The 13,842-nt window shown below is 33.1% G+C and overlaps 1 protein-coding gene across 7 annotated transcripts in view; it reads left to right on the forward strand.

Annotated features, from left to right (window-relative positions):
• Window positions 1–13,842, forward strand: part of ECPAS (Ecm29 proteasome adaptor and scaffold) — a 167,478-nt gene that overhangs the window by 134,879 nt on the left and 18,757 nt on the right. For all 7 annotated transcript variants that reach the window (XM_072598073.1, XM_072598074.1, XM_072598067.1 and 4 more), the window contains 5 exons: window positions 2,813–2,892; window positions 3,535–3,640; window positions 6,280–6,327; window positions 7,808–7,929; window positions 11,532–11,682. In XM_072598073.1, the coding sequence (XP_072454174.1) occupies window positions 2,813–2,892; window positions 3,535–3,640; window positions 6,280–6,327; window positions 7,808–7,929; window positions 11,532–11,682 (507 nt within the window). The remainder of the gene's footprint in view (window positions 1–2,812; window positions 2,893–3,534; window positions 3,641–6,279; window positions 6,328–7,807; window positions 7,930–11,531; window positions 11,683–13,842) is intronic.

Here is a 13,842-nt window from a genome sequence, read left to right on the forward strand (position 1 = left end):
AGATAATTTTTACTAAGATACATTCTTTCCAGACCATATTATTATAAAAGTAGTACTCAGTCTCGGGAACAAAAGCAAAAACACAGATCTAATTAAAATGTAACAATGAAATCTTAACAATGAATGGGTTCAGTATAAAATTGTAGATACAATAAGAAATCATAACAAACAGTAACAGCATACGTTAATAAGATTAGAAAGAATTTAAAGGCATAATGATAGTAAAAAATGAGATAAAATTATTCCTATTAAACAATACTATTGGATAAAGAGAAAAACTAAGTGATACAGTTAACAGTAAAATTTTAGGTTCTAAAGTTAACCCATAAAAATAGTATTTTAACATGATAACAAAATCCACGAGAGAGCAGTAGAAAGGAAAGCAAATAGAAATAGAAATACCCATAAAGAGTAATTACAAATGCATAAGATGTTTGGAAGTCAGTGAAAATACAGCACAAAACTTCAGTAACCAGAAAAATAAGTGCCATGCCAATATAATAAAACTTTTAATACTGCCAGAGTGAATTCCATAACCAGTTGAGTTACTAAAGGAATAAGTACTTTACAAGGGTAAACGAATTCATTTGGAGGAACAAAAGATCTCAAAAAATAAAAGGAAATAATTTTAAAAGTGGGAATGCAAGAGGGAGTAAGGAGAGAAGTACTCCTGGGACCTCGAGGTATATTATAAAGCAGTAATCAGCAAAACCATTTGATGCTAGTTAAACAGTAGATGGATCAGTGGAACAGACTAAACAAAAAAGAATCGAAATAAGTCGATAGACCAGTGTTTGATAAACTTGAAAATATCAGTAACCTTGGAAGAACTCTTTATATGACAAGAATTGTAGGTAAAACTGTAAATTAGTGTAGCACTACAATAAATTAAAAATCACATAACTTGAAAAATAATTTGAAAGAGAAGTAGAGTTTTACTTTTCATAGCTATGAGGAGAGAGGAAATTCTTAAACATGGGGCAATTAGAAAAGTAAATCTGATTACATGAAATTAAAATGCCTTTGAATGAACAGAATTAAAGAAATTAGGATAAGGAGGGGAGCAGTCAAATGGAATAAAATCTTTGTTATCAAATATTTGTAACAGTGTCTGTGTCCAATATTCATGCTGGATTGATAACTCACAGGTATTTTATAAATGGTCAAAGGATATGAATAAATAGTTCTCAGATAATAAGAGAGATAAACAAATAATAAAAGAGAGAGAAATAAAAGCGACAGTTGGATTTCACCACACACCCAGCAGCTGTCAAGGATTACAAAATATGGGAATAGTCATTGCTGTAGAGGTTGTGTAAAGAAAAGCACATCATCATGTTGACAGTAGAGCTGTGAATTGTCCAAGGTTCTGAAAAGCAATTTGCACATATACACATACTAGCTATTATTTTATTATTGTCCCTGAAGATAAATATTATAATAGACTGTGAGATACTTTGCTGAAGTATATCATACTGAGTGTAAACCATTCCTCTGATATACAAGCCTAATCATCCTGTTAAAAAAGTGAATTGGGTTAGTCTGTCTATTTTTGATGAAGTTGTATTGACTCTTAGAATCACTTATTCCTTGTATGGATTTTCATTAATGATCTCTCTGATATAATATGTTCTAGTGTTTTGTCAGAAACTGAAGTCAGCTTTCCTGGACTAGAGAATTTAAGTGCCCCTCCTCTCTTTTTGAAAATGAGTACATTTGCATTTGTCGCATCTTGTGGCAGTGATCCGTTCTCTCTAGTCTTTCATTAATCACTGACTGTAGTTCTGTAATCACAACTGCCAGTTTTCATGACCCTGGGATGTGTTTTTTCTGGGTCTACCAACTTAGATTCATTAAATTCGTTAATTCACATTAAATATATATTTTTTACCATCTCATTTATCTTGGATTTCAGCTCTTTATTAGCTGTTTTTTGCTCTATCCTTAGTAAAGATCATTCTCAAGATAGCAAAAGCAAAGTAGGAGTTGAATAATTTTCTTTCCCTCTTATTATTCTGTTTACTTTGAGCAACTGTCTTGTTCTTGCCTTCAGCAGTTTTTGAAAAAATAATAAATTTTTTGTTCCCTTTGCAGTCATTATCATCTTTAGTTCCCTGTGATCTCTCATATATATGATTCTTTTAATAAACCTGTATCACTCATTTGAATTGGTATTGTTACCCACCCTTGCTTTCATCTTTATACTGGTTCTTTTTAAAAAAAAAACAAAACAAAAACTAAGTTGGTTGATGAGTTCCCAATATCTCCACATTTGACCCTAGATAGCACCTCTTTTCTTCTCATGGTATAATTTTTATTCATGTCAGAATTTCATTCTTAAAAAATTCTTTTCTGTCTTGGGTCAACTTGCTCTGTAGAATTTTATCAGCTGTTTCTGTTGTTCTTCAGTTGTGTCTGATTCTAAATGACCCTGTTTAGGGTTTACTTGGCAGAAATACTGGAGTGGTTTGCCCTTTCTTTCTCCAGCTCATTTTACAGATGAAGAAACTGAGGCAGATGGGTTAAGTGACTTGCCCAGTGCCACATAGCTAGTAAGTGTCTGAGGCCCGATTTCAATTCAGGAAGATGAATCTTCCTGACTCCAGCCCAGCCTTCTGTCTACTTCAGCACCTAGATGCCTTGTCATTTTCTGTAAGTCTATCCAAGAGAGAATTTTTATGATTTTTCATAATCTAGGATACTTGTCAGTAACATAGTAATGGTACTTGGCAACACAGAAAGAAGGCTGAAATTTTAATACTCTTTGATGTTGTGTCACTTTTATCTTTATTTTAACTTTTTTTTTCTGTAGGTGGATAAATATTTGAAAGAAATTCTTCAAGATCTAATTAACAGCCTAACTAGCAATATGTGGCGAATTCGAGAATCCAGGTATTATATTTTTAAAATAAGATTTGTTATAGACAGTTTAGAAGTTTTGAGCCTTTTGTACTAAAGAAATAAAATTAGAATAAAATATATAATTCCATATATTTGGTTGAGACACTTAGGAGATAACTTTTTCTTAAAAGTCATATATCATTTATATAAGGGCAATGGATCAAAAAATCGTGAGTTTTTTTCTTCATCTAGAAACTGGATTATGCCTGAGATTGGCAGCAGGCAAGCTAATGTGCTTGGTTTTCTATGGAGGCATGAATGTCATCATTCATGACATTTTAGATTAGTCTGACCATAGGCAGGGAACCTGAGGCCTCAAGGCCACATTGGCCTTCTAGATCCTTATGTGTGGCCCTTTGACTGAATCCATATTTCACAGAACAAATCCTCTTAATAAAAGGATTTGTTCTATAAAATTTGGACTCAGTCAAAAGGCTGCCCCCAAGGACCTAGAAGGCCACATGTGGCCTTGAGGCCTCAGGTTCTCCACCCCCTGGTCTAGAGAGGGGATCTAAGCAGGGAAAATAGAGAATGCATCCCTCTTCAGAATGGGGAGATTTTGTCATTTTTTGCTGTGTAGGCTAATAAAGTTGTTCATCTATTTGGATTACATATTTGAATCTTTGTTTGCAGCTGTTTAGCTTTGAATGACTTACTAAGAGGAAGACCGTTAGATGATATCATTGATAAACTTCCAGAAATATGGGAAACACTCTTTAGAGTACAAGATGATATTAAGGTACTTGGGTTTATATTAAAATACACTTAAGTTGATTTCATAGAGAATTTTGAACTCAAAAAATGTAAGATCATTGTCATTTAAGACATAGATTCTGTGATGGATATATGTATTTTCTAATATTGTATTGTGCCTTCTGGGGAGCAGTTAGTTTTGTAATTTCCCAAGATCCTTGCAACTCTATATTCTTTGAAACCTATCAGTACTAAAGATGTATTTTATCTAATCTTAAAAATTTGGTCACTATGTACATTAAATCAATATAGAAGAGGTCCTATGTAATAGGATTGACTCATGAGATATATGCAGAACACGTTGAAATAAATTCCAAAGTAACACTATTATGATAAGTTACATAATAAAATCAGTTCTGTCCATATGCCTCTGATAAGACATATGAATCATAGATATTTTGAGCTGCTTCAGAAAATAAATTCTTTCAGATTTGCCTGTAGTATAGAACTTTGTCAGTATAACAAATAAATTGATTATCTGGTGTGCACATTTCAGGATTAAAAACTGATTGAGTCTCTCCTTTATAAAAATACAGAAGGAATATTTGATCTAACTGTAATTAGGGGGTTGAAATAATGTAAATTAACTTTTAATACAAAGCAGAGGACCACTGGGTAATGCAGTGGATATAACATCAGCCCTGGAATCAGGAAGACCTGAGTTTAAATCCAGCCTCAGATACTTAAAATTTGTGTGACCCTGGGCAAGTCACTTTTAACTCTGTATGCTTGAAGTGGCAAACCACTTGCTTGTCTTTGCCAAGAAAATCCCAAGTGAGGTCACATAAAGTCAAATATGGCTGAAACAACTCTAAAGCGAAAAACAGAATATTGTAGCCATGAGAAGAGAACAGACAAAATGCTTTGGTGTTTCAAAGGAATACAAAGTTTATCTAATTGTCCAAAGTGAAATTCTTGGAGGAAGTGGTCTTTGGACTTTTCTTTAAAGAATAGGTAGGATTTTGATAAGTAAGGTAAGGGGATTTGAAATTGTAGAAACAATATAGTTAGTCATGTGGAGATAAGAAGGAATGGACTGTGTGTATTTTGAGGGAATAATGAAAAGAGTATAGACTTTTGACAGGGAAATTGCAGGATATAAGGCTGAAAAAATGAGTTTAGGCTCTTGGAGAGGCCCTGGATGCCACACTAAGGAATTAGAACTTGATTGGGCAAGAGTGTGTTGAGAATTGTGACATGAAGACAAGTTAGGAAGCTGTTGAAATATAGGTAAGAGGTAGTAATGAGGGCCTGAATTGAGGTTGATAAGAGGATTCATTTTAAAGCAAAGCAGATGTAGAACCCTTAAGACTTGATCATCAACTAGATGAGAAAGGCAAGGGAAATAAAGGAGTCATAGATGTCATAGAATTCAAGGGAAACAGCATGATGACTGTTGAGTTTGAAATGATAGCACAGCATTGATGGGGGCTTGTTAGGCAGGTAGTTGGCAGGACTAATTTTAGGGAAGAAGTAGCTTGAGCTGACTTAAAATATTCCCACCTAGTAGCTGAAGCCATGGCAGTGCTTGAGATGGTTAAAGGAAACAGCACCAGGAAAGCACTTGCACCTTAGACATCAGACCAAGAAGAGCTTGTGAGGCTCTATGCCAGAATGGGGCATACAGTGGCAGAAAGTGAGGAGAAGGCCAACCTCCAGGCACTGTTTCAGTACCTACTGTGTGCCAGGTGTACTGATATGAAGAAGAGAATTTGTTTTGGATGAAGATTTAAAATAAGAGGTGGGATATGGAAATGAGTTCAGCAGTTATCTTAGTAATATAAAGGGTGGAATATTGAATAATGGTAAGTAGAGATTGCAATTAAAGACTATACTTTGAATCAGTTTGGCAATGAAAAGAAAGAAGGAGAAATTATATCTGGAAGGGTGTACTAGTCAAAGGGAAGGCTCTTTTTTTTTTTTAAGGGCAGGAATAAAATCAGATGTAGGCATCAGCTTAGATAGTGAAGATAAAAGAAAGATGTGGTCATTAATGGTGAAAGATCCTAGAGGAGGCAGAAGGGGTTAGGATGGTATTCTTGAGTCAAACTGGAGGATTAAATCTTGGCAAGGAGAAAGGGAAATTCTTTCTCAGGGACAGAAGTGAAGGGAGTAGGATAATATAGAGGGATTTTTTAATTGAGTTGAGAAGTGGAAATGAATCTATCACATGACTTAAATTTTCTCATTAAATAGGATAAAGTAATCCATAGATTGGGGGTGGGATATGGTATTGTATTAGGGTTTGTGGGATTGAGAGGAAAGTGGAAAAAGTCTGAAATTACTGCTGTGAGAAATTCACTAAGTCATTTGATGAACTGATTGCATAAATATGTTCATACTCACTTTATAGTACATCTGATTTCATTTTTTTATTAAAAATAGGTAAATTATATTTAATGATGTAAAAATCTGAGTCTGTAACACATTTTCTGAAACATAGTAGAAACACAAGTCTGTGCCTTTCCTCTAGTAGTGCTTCTGTGTAAGCATTGTTTCTTCTTCTGAGTGAAAATTTAAATTTGCAGAAACCATAATTTGGGGAGACATGTATGTATTACAGTATTCGATGCAAATAAACATTCCTCCTCTGACTCATACATGATGTCAACCTTTTCTTTTTAGGAATCTGTACGAAAAGCCGCAGAACTAGCTTTGAAAACTTTAAGCAAGGTAAAAACTCTTTATCTTATTGATTTTAGTACACATGTAGTAGAGAAAAATAAGCAGTTTTTTGTCCCAAACAACTATTTTGTTGTAAAGCTGTTTATTTGATATTTATCATTGATTTAATTGTGACAGAGAAGGTGTTACAACATTCAAATATAGATATTCATGTAACAACACCTAAACCTCTAATAATCCATAGTTTAAAGATCAGTTGTTTCACCTTAGAATAAATAATGAGCTATCTTGGTACACTTAAATTTAAGTTTAAAATTGGATATTTGCTCAATTTTGAGGAATATATTTCTTGCTTAAGTCAAAGAGCAGCTATCTCCTTGTCATTTCTTAATGACTTTTAGACCTAAAACTATCCATCGTATTATCTCATATTTGAAAAAAGTACAATAATGTAATTTCCCTACCTCTAAGTTAAGTTTGCCTTTATTAAGAGAAATTAGTTATTATAGGAGATGATGTAAAAAGCATTTCTTAAGGTGACCTGTTTTAATGAAGAGATTACACTTTCTTAGTAAATGTCCCTTGTAGCTTATGGAACATCAAGTTAATTTGACTCTGTTTTAATTTGATTCTGCATTTTTTGAAATGCTTGTTTTAAAGGCTTTTATATTCTCTGTTGTACCTACATATATTCTGCCCTTTCTTGAAATATAAGACCTGTTTGTAAGGCCACCAACCTGTTTATCATTTCTTGCATTGTACATATCAGTCGTGTCAGCGATCTTTGGTTTTGTTGTTGCTTCCTTGATAGTAATCTGTTTGGAATAGAAAAGCTGACAAGTTTGTCAGAAGTTCTGGCATGTTGAATGTTTTTCTTCCAAAAAGATGAAATTTTAAGTAGCCACTATAAAACTAGTCTTTAGAATAAGAAACGCATAGAAATGAACATAGCATGTTCATTAGCACGTTCAGATTCTCCCCTGGCACTTATATATACAATCTAGTTTTCAGCCTTCTCTTACAAAATTTTTACCTACCAGACTCTTAATGAAGAGGCTTAATGAAGCCTTGATTATAATTCTGTCAGGGAATAGTCATTGGAATTTATGGGATGCATTTTCTCAAAATAGTAGAAATATGGCATAAATGAATAGCTATTTTTAGGTAATGTTAGCTTGCACCTTGACTTAACATATCCTTTCAGATAATTTTACAGCTGGTATATCAGCCCACAGTTTTTCTCTATGTAGTTTAGATAACAAAAGAAAGAAAATCAGCATTTCTTGTTTTGGGTTTACTATTCGCTGTTATGGGTTATAACCATGTAAGTCATTGACTGATTTCTAGGTTGAGATGACTACAATTAATTCAAGTCAGGTGTTTTGTTTTTTTCTTAAATGGAAGATTGTTTACATTTAAAAAATGGGTCAACTCATTTGGCCCTCAGTCACAGTAGTTTGTCAAATGAGTGCTGTTAGGTGAGAACCTGAAGTCCCTTTCACTGATTTCTGTCCTATTTATATGTGAGGTTTGTGTGAAAATGTGCGACCCCTCCAAAGGAACAGCTGGCCAGAGAACCATTGCTGTCCTTTTGCCCTGCCTCCTTGACAAAGGAATGATGAGCACTGTGACCGAAGTTCGAGCCCTCAGGTTTGTTCTTTTTTATGAAACAAATATATTTAATCTACATGCCTGGGGCATATAGTACATTGATAGATGACAGAAGATATAGCTAGAATTGTCTCATATGTAAATTTGTGACTTGTTTATCTTCTTAGATAAATTAATCAAGCAGCAAGCATTTATTAAGCACCTACTATGGACCATTCTCTCTGCTAGGTGCTGGAGATAAAAATATGAAGAAAAAAATAATACCTGTTCTCAAGGAGCTTACATTTTGTTAGGTACCGTTAAAACATTAAATAATGAGTTTGGGACAGTTTTTTAAAAGTGACCCAAGAGAATTTGGGTAAAGGCATGGGGCAAAACTGAAATACATACAAAACCCCTGTATCCTCCTACATTAGCACATACATTTCTTTATGAATAGAGAAAGGAACTGAATCTGTGATTTTATTGGTATATAGAACATCTGTATGAGGAGACTCCCTTTACCAATGCCTTTCAGCATCTTTTTTGCAACTTAGTCTTAGAGTTACCTTGTGCACTGAGAGAGTAAGTGACTGACCCAAGGTCACACATCTAGGATGATTCAAAGGGTGGGACTTGAGTGTGGGTCTTCTGGACCCTGAAGGCAGCTTTTCCCTATACCACAAAGCTTTCCATTCCCTGTCAGCGTGTTGCCTTTGTTGACAAGTAGCTTTTCTTGTTACTAAATAGTTCCCTTGGAATTATATATCTTAGGGATTGGTAAACTCATTGGCAAATTAACTTGTATTGAATTTAAAACTGTATGCTCTAATATGAATTTCAAAAAAACCTCATTTACATACATATATTTGTAAAGATAGTTGAGGCTGAAACTGATAAATGAAAGATTCAAGCATTTTATAATGTTTTCTCAGAAGCTTTTAAAAATACTCTTGTTAAACTTAGTTCTGTGTCCATCATGAAGAAATACTCTTGATTTGATCATCTGAAACACTTTTGAATGGAAAATCAGGACAAGTTATTTAATACTTTACTGGGAGTGCTGTAACGCAAAATAAATAAGTAATACTTGTGCACTTTATTCATTTTTCCAAGACATGGAAAATTATTGTGTGGAGTAACCATTTTATAAGCAGGAAGGACTAGGTCTGTTCTATTTTAAAATCATCTTGTTCTGTGAATATTAAAAAATAATTTAATTAATTTCACCATATTTGACAATGTTGGGGTAACAGAATAAGCATTATAGAACCAAGACAGTGTTCTGCATTTGTGTATTTAATAGGGAAAGAGTAGGAGACTTATAGTCAATAACATTGCAACGGGTCATAAAAGAGTTAAAATCCCAGAAAGAAGCAGAGCTGAGGAAAATCTTCAGAAGAAAATTGAACTTGTCAAAACTAAAGAGATCTAATATAATGAAAAAATAAAGAATCAAAAAAGGAGAAGCAAAAGTATCAGAAGAGAGACACAGAAACAAATTTAGGATATAATAAAATACATGATAAATAGATTGAGGAAGTTAAAGGAAGAAATGCAGTAAAAAGTGACAAGGAAATTAAAAGATGGGGAATGCTACTAAATCGTAGGAAAAGGACATGATGTAATTTAGCAATTTAGAAACTGGTTTAAGAAAACCAACAATAGCCATAAAAATGAATTTAAAAGCTAGTTCAAATGGAAAAATAAATCCAGATAATAACTCAGGAAGGATGGGAAGTGATGAAAATAACAGATGTGGAAGACAGATGACGAAGGGGGTCCTTTGAATAAAGTGTAAATTAGAATTGATGGACATAGAAAACTAGCACAGAATTTTTCTCTTCCAAATACACATTGAACAGTCACAAAAAGAAAAATGAATCTCATAAGATCATTAGGACCTTGCAATTTATTGTTTAAAAGTACCTTAAAGATTATCCAGTCTAACCTCCTCATTTTACAAATGCAGAAACTCAAGTCACAAAGTATAGTAATGTAACTTTCCTAGAATTCTATAGGTATGAAATGAATTAAACACTGATTTCCCAAATCCAGATGTAGTGCTCTACTATACCCCTTTATATTAAAAATAACCCAATTATATTGCTTCAGAGAGAGTAATGATATCATTCCAGCATATCAGAATGTGTGCAGTGCCAAGTATTAATCAAATGTCAAAATAAGGAACAAGAAATGGGAGATCACAATGAATGCAAAAGAAATGAAGACAACTGTCAAACATGTGAAGGACTCTTGGTTTTCTTCATCCTCATAGAACTCCCTCTATGATGCAAATTAAGAAGCCTTAGAGAATGCTAGAAACTAAATGACATGCTCAGCTCCTCACAGCTGTACCAACCAAAAATTTTAATAGATGAATATGTATAAAATTATAAATTACCCAGTTTGAGAAATCAGGAAATAGATAATACAAACTTATCTCAGAAGGGTATGTTAAATACATGTTATTTATGAGCCTGTTATTAAATATGCTATTATCAAAAATAAGTTTTCAGACTTTCAGAGAACCAAATAAATCTTACATTATATAAGCTGTTAGCAGATAAAGAAAAAGGAAGTATTTTCCCTAGTATTTTCTAGGAGACAAAATGTTTTTAATTCCCAAATCTAACAGATAAAGCAAAAAAAGGACAAGTTTGATCAGGTATCTTTAATAAATATGTAAAGTATTAAATAGTATATTGACATAAAAATACTTTAAAATTATTCATTAAAATAAGTATGAACTATACCAAGAATGCAAGAATTGTTTGATAGTAGGAGAAAATTAAGCTTTTAATGATATGGGTTTAAATTTAGCCTCTGTCACTTACTAGCTGTATTGTAGTTGGCAATGGGGGCACCTCACTTGTCTACATCACAGATTTATTTTGAACCATAAATCAAGATAAATTGTGAAAAATTTTAAATCTTTAAGTCATTGTGTAAATAAATGTCTATTGTATTTATTTTTGTTATTCTTCTTTACTACTACTACTCTTAACACTACCACCGTTACTATTATATGGAGAACAGATAGTGGAATATCAGTATAATGGAATATTATTTGATAAAAGTTACAAATATGAAAAGTACAATGAAATTTGAAAAATATTAAGTGATACAGAATCAGAATAATATACACAAAGAATATGACCGTATTGAACAGTATCAGAATGTTCTTAAAATGTAATGATCACTTAGAGACACAAAGAATCAAGACATTATTTTCTTTAAGTTAATATGAATTGTTTTAAAAACAGATTCTTAGCTTGTTTTTAGCAAACTACATATGATTTTTGAATGTTATCTTTTGATTATGGCTATTGCATTCATAATTAAAATGATTCCTAAGTAATAGCAACAAATATAAAGTACATAGAATAAAAAAGATACGAAAAGAATACAAAATTCTATAGAAAATTATTTCATGTTAAAGTCAGTATAGGTACATATATGTATATTTGTAGTTTTCTTCAAATAAATAATTTGGAGCTAACAGTTTTGCATAAAATTATGTAATGAAAATGAGAGTAAACTAGGAAATATCCTCACTTTTTTATGGAATTCTGTACTTTTGGTTTCAGAGGATTCAGTAATAGACTAAGACCTTTCTTGATATTTAGCATTATATAAATAGTATTCGGTCTGTGTTCCAGCATTAACACCCTTGTGAAGATCAGCAAAAGTGCTGGTGCCATGTTGAAACCACATGCCCCCAAACTCATCCCAGCTTTGTTGGAATCCCTCAGTGTACTGGAGCCACAGGTTCTTAACTACCTGAGCCTCCGGGCCACAGACCAGGAGAAGGTAAGTTTGAAAGCAGAGTTTTATTTTTCAAAATAACATGTAAAAGATTTTGCTTATTATTAGTTCAACTCATCCAGATGCTGGATAAAATTGGTCATCGAAGGTACTAAAAGTGGTTTTTGAACACATTAGAAAATTAGACACTAAAGAAATTACAGTGGGGATAAAAATCATGGGTGATTCTTCCTGTCTCCCTGTAAAATGTGGCTTTTAACCCTTGCTAGTTTTGACAAAATCTACTTAGAGAAAGGAAAGTGTGTGTGTGTGTGTGTGTGTGTGTGTGTGTGTGTGTGTGTGTATTTTCATTTGTGTGTGACTCTTCGTGACCCCATTTGGGGTTTTCTTGGCAAAGATACTGAAGTGGTTTGCCCTTTCCTACTCCAGTTCATTTTACAGATGAGGAAACTGAGGCAAACAGAGTTAATTGACTTGCCCAGGGTCACACAGCTAGTAAGTGTCTGAGACCAGATCTGAACTCAGGAAGATGAGTCTTCCTGACTCCAGGTCTAGCATCCTGTCTACTGCCCCACCTAGCTGCAGGTAGGACAGTATAAAAGGATTAATAATAATTAAGTCATAGTTTACATTTATATGGTGCTTTACTGTTTACAAAGCACACATCTCACGAGAGCCTTATTTGGTAAGGCTCTTGAAATTATGAGGAAGTAGAGTAAGTACTTCTCTTCAGTGATAGAAATACCAACCATTAAAGAAAGTACTGTGATACATTAGCTATACCTGGCCCTGGATATTTGAACAGAACATTATACAGATCAGTTTAGATTTTAGAACTGAGGAAGAATTAAATATCTTAAAGAGTTTCTGTGTTCAGTATATCTGTCTATCTATATATGTATAAACATGCATGTATATATTTGAAGGGAGCCACTTTTTATGGTAGCTTAAGTATGAATTCAGGAAACAAAGTAAATGTTAATCCTGTTACTTTCTTTTAATGATAAAACAGGTAAGGTTTACAGAGGAAAAATCCTGGTAAGGTGTTTAAAAAAGAACTTTCTTTCACAGTCTAAACAAATTTTCAAGTGTTTTGGGCAAGTTGCCATCTTTGTACCATTTTTTAAAACCCTTTATATATAAGGAAATAAGATACTAATTGAAGTATAAAAATTAGTAGAAATCATAGCGCACTTTGAGGATATGGCTAGAGAAGAGAAAGACAAGAAGACCAAAGTAATCATTTTATAAATCTGAAAAATTAAAAAAGGATTAAATATGAAGCATTGTATTACAAAGTATATTCCATTCATTATTTTATTCTTAATAGCAACCCCATAAAGCATTTTGAGTGGGGAAAAAAACTAATAAGACTACATAATTCACTATAATTTTGTCTTTTTCATACTGACAATAGATTGTTTATTTACCAGAATATCAATTAAAGTTAGTGTGACTATGCAGATTTGAGTCTCTGGATGGTGACCTCCTTAGGATGTTTTGTTGAACATGAGCATGAGACAGATAAACTACGACTTTAAATGTGGGGGTGTCAGTTTAAAATTCAAACTGGTTAGCATATATTTGGATATGTGGAAAATACTAGAAAGCAAAGCTTTAAAATTTTCACCTTAAAGGAATAATTCTACTATGCAGACTTTTTAATCAGGATATTGTTAACTTTATTTATATGGAAACTAATCTGTTGCTCAGCTTTTTTGTTTCCAAACATTTTTTTCCATTATGAAAATGTAGAAGATATTACAATATTGTTATCTTAATCTCCTAGTGAATAAAATGTTACTTTTTATGACACTGGACCTAACATACCAAGCATGCTAGATTTAAGGGGATTTGAAACCATATCATATGAGGAATAGTCATAGTCAAGGCAACTAAAGATGTTTAACCTAGAGAAGACAACATGCTGTTTTCAGATATCTGAAAGGTTATCACGTGGAGATTAGACTTGTTCTTTGTTGCATCAGAGAGGAAGAACAGGACCAGTGAGTGGCAGTTAATCAGAAAGGAGACCTCTGGCCAGTATAAGAAAGAGTTTACAGCTTCATCCATCTGCCAGGGTATTGGACTGGAAGGGACTCTCAAGTGTAACATAGTATATCTGATTCAGATTTACAGACTTTCAAAATGAATCATGAATTTTTCTCTTAGTGGGAGCAAAGTAAAATAGAATAAACCTATGTT

Source organism: Notamacropus eugenii, chromosome 3 (genome assembly GCF_028372415.1).
Source record: "Notamacropus eugenii isolate mMacEug1 chromosome 3, mMacEug1.pri_v2, whole genome shotgun sequence".
Lineage (NCBI taxonomy): Eukaryota > Metazoa > Chordata > Mammalia > Diprotodontia > Macropodidae > Notamacropus > Notamacropus eugenii.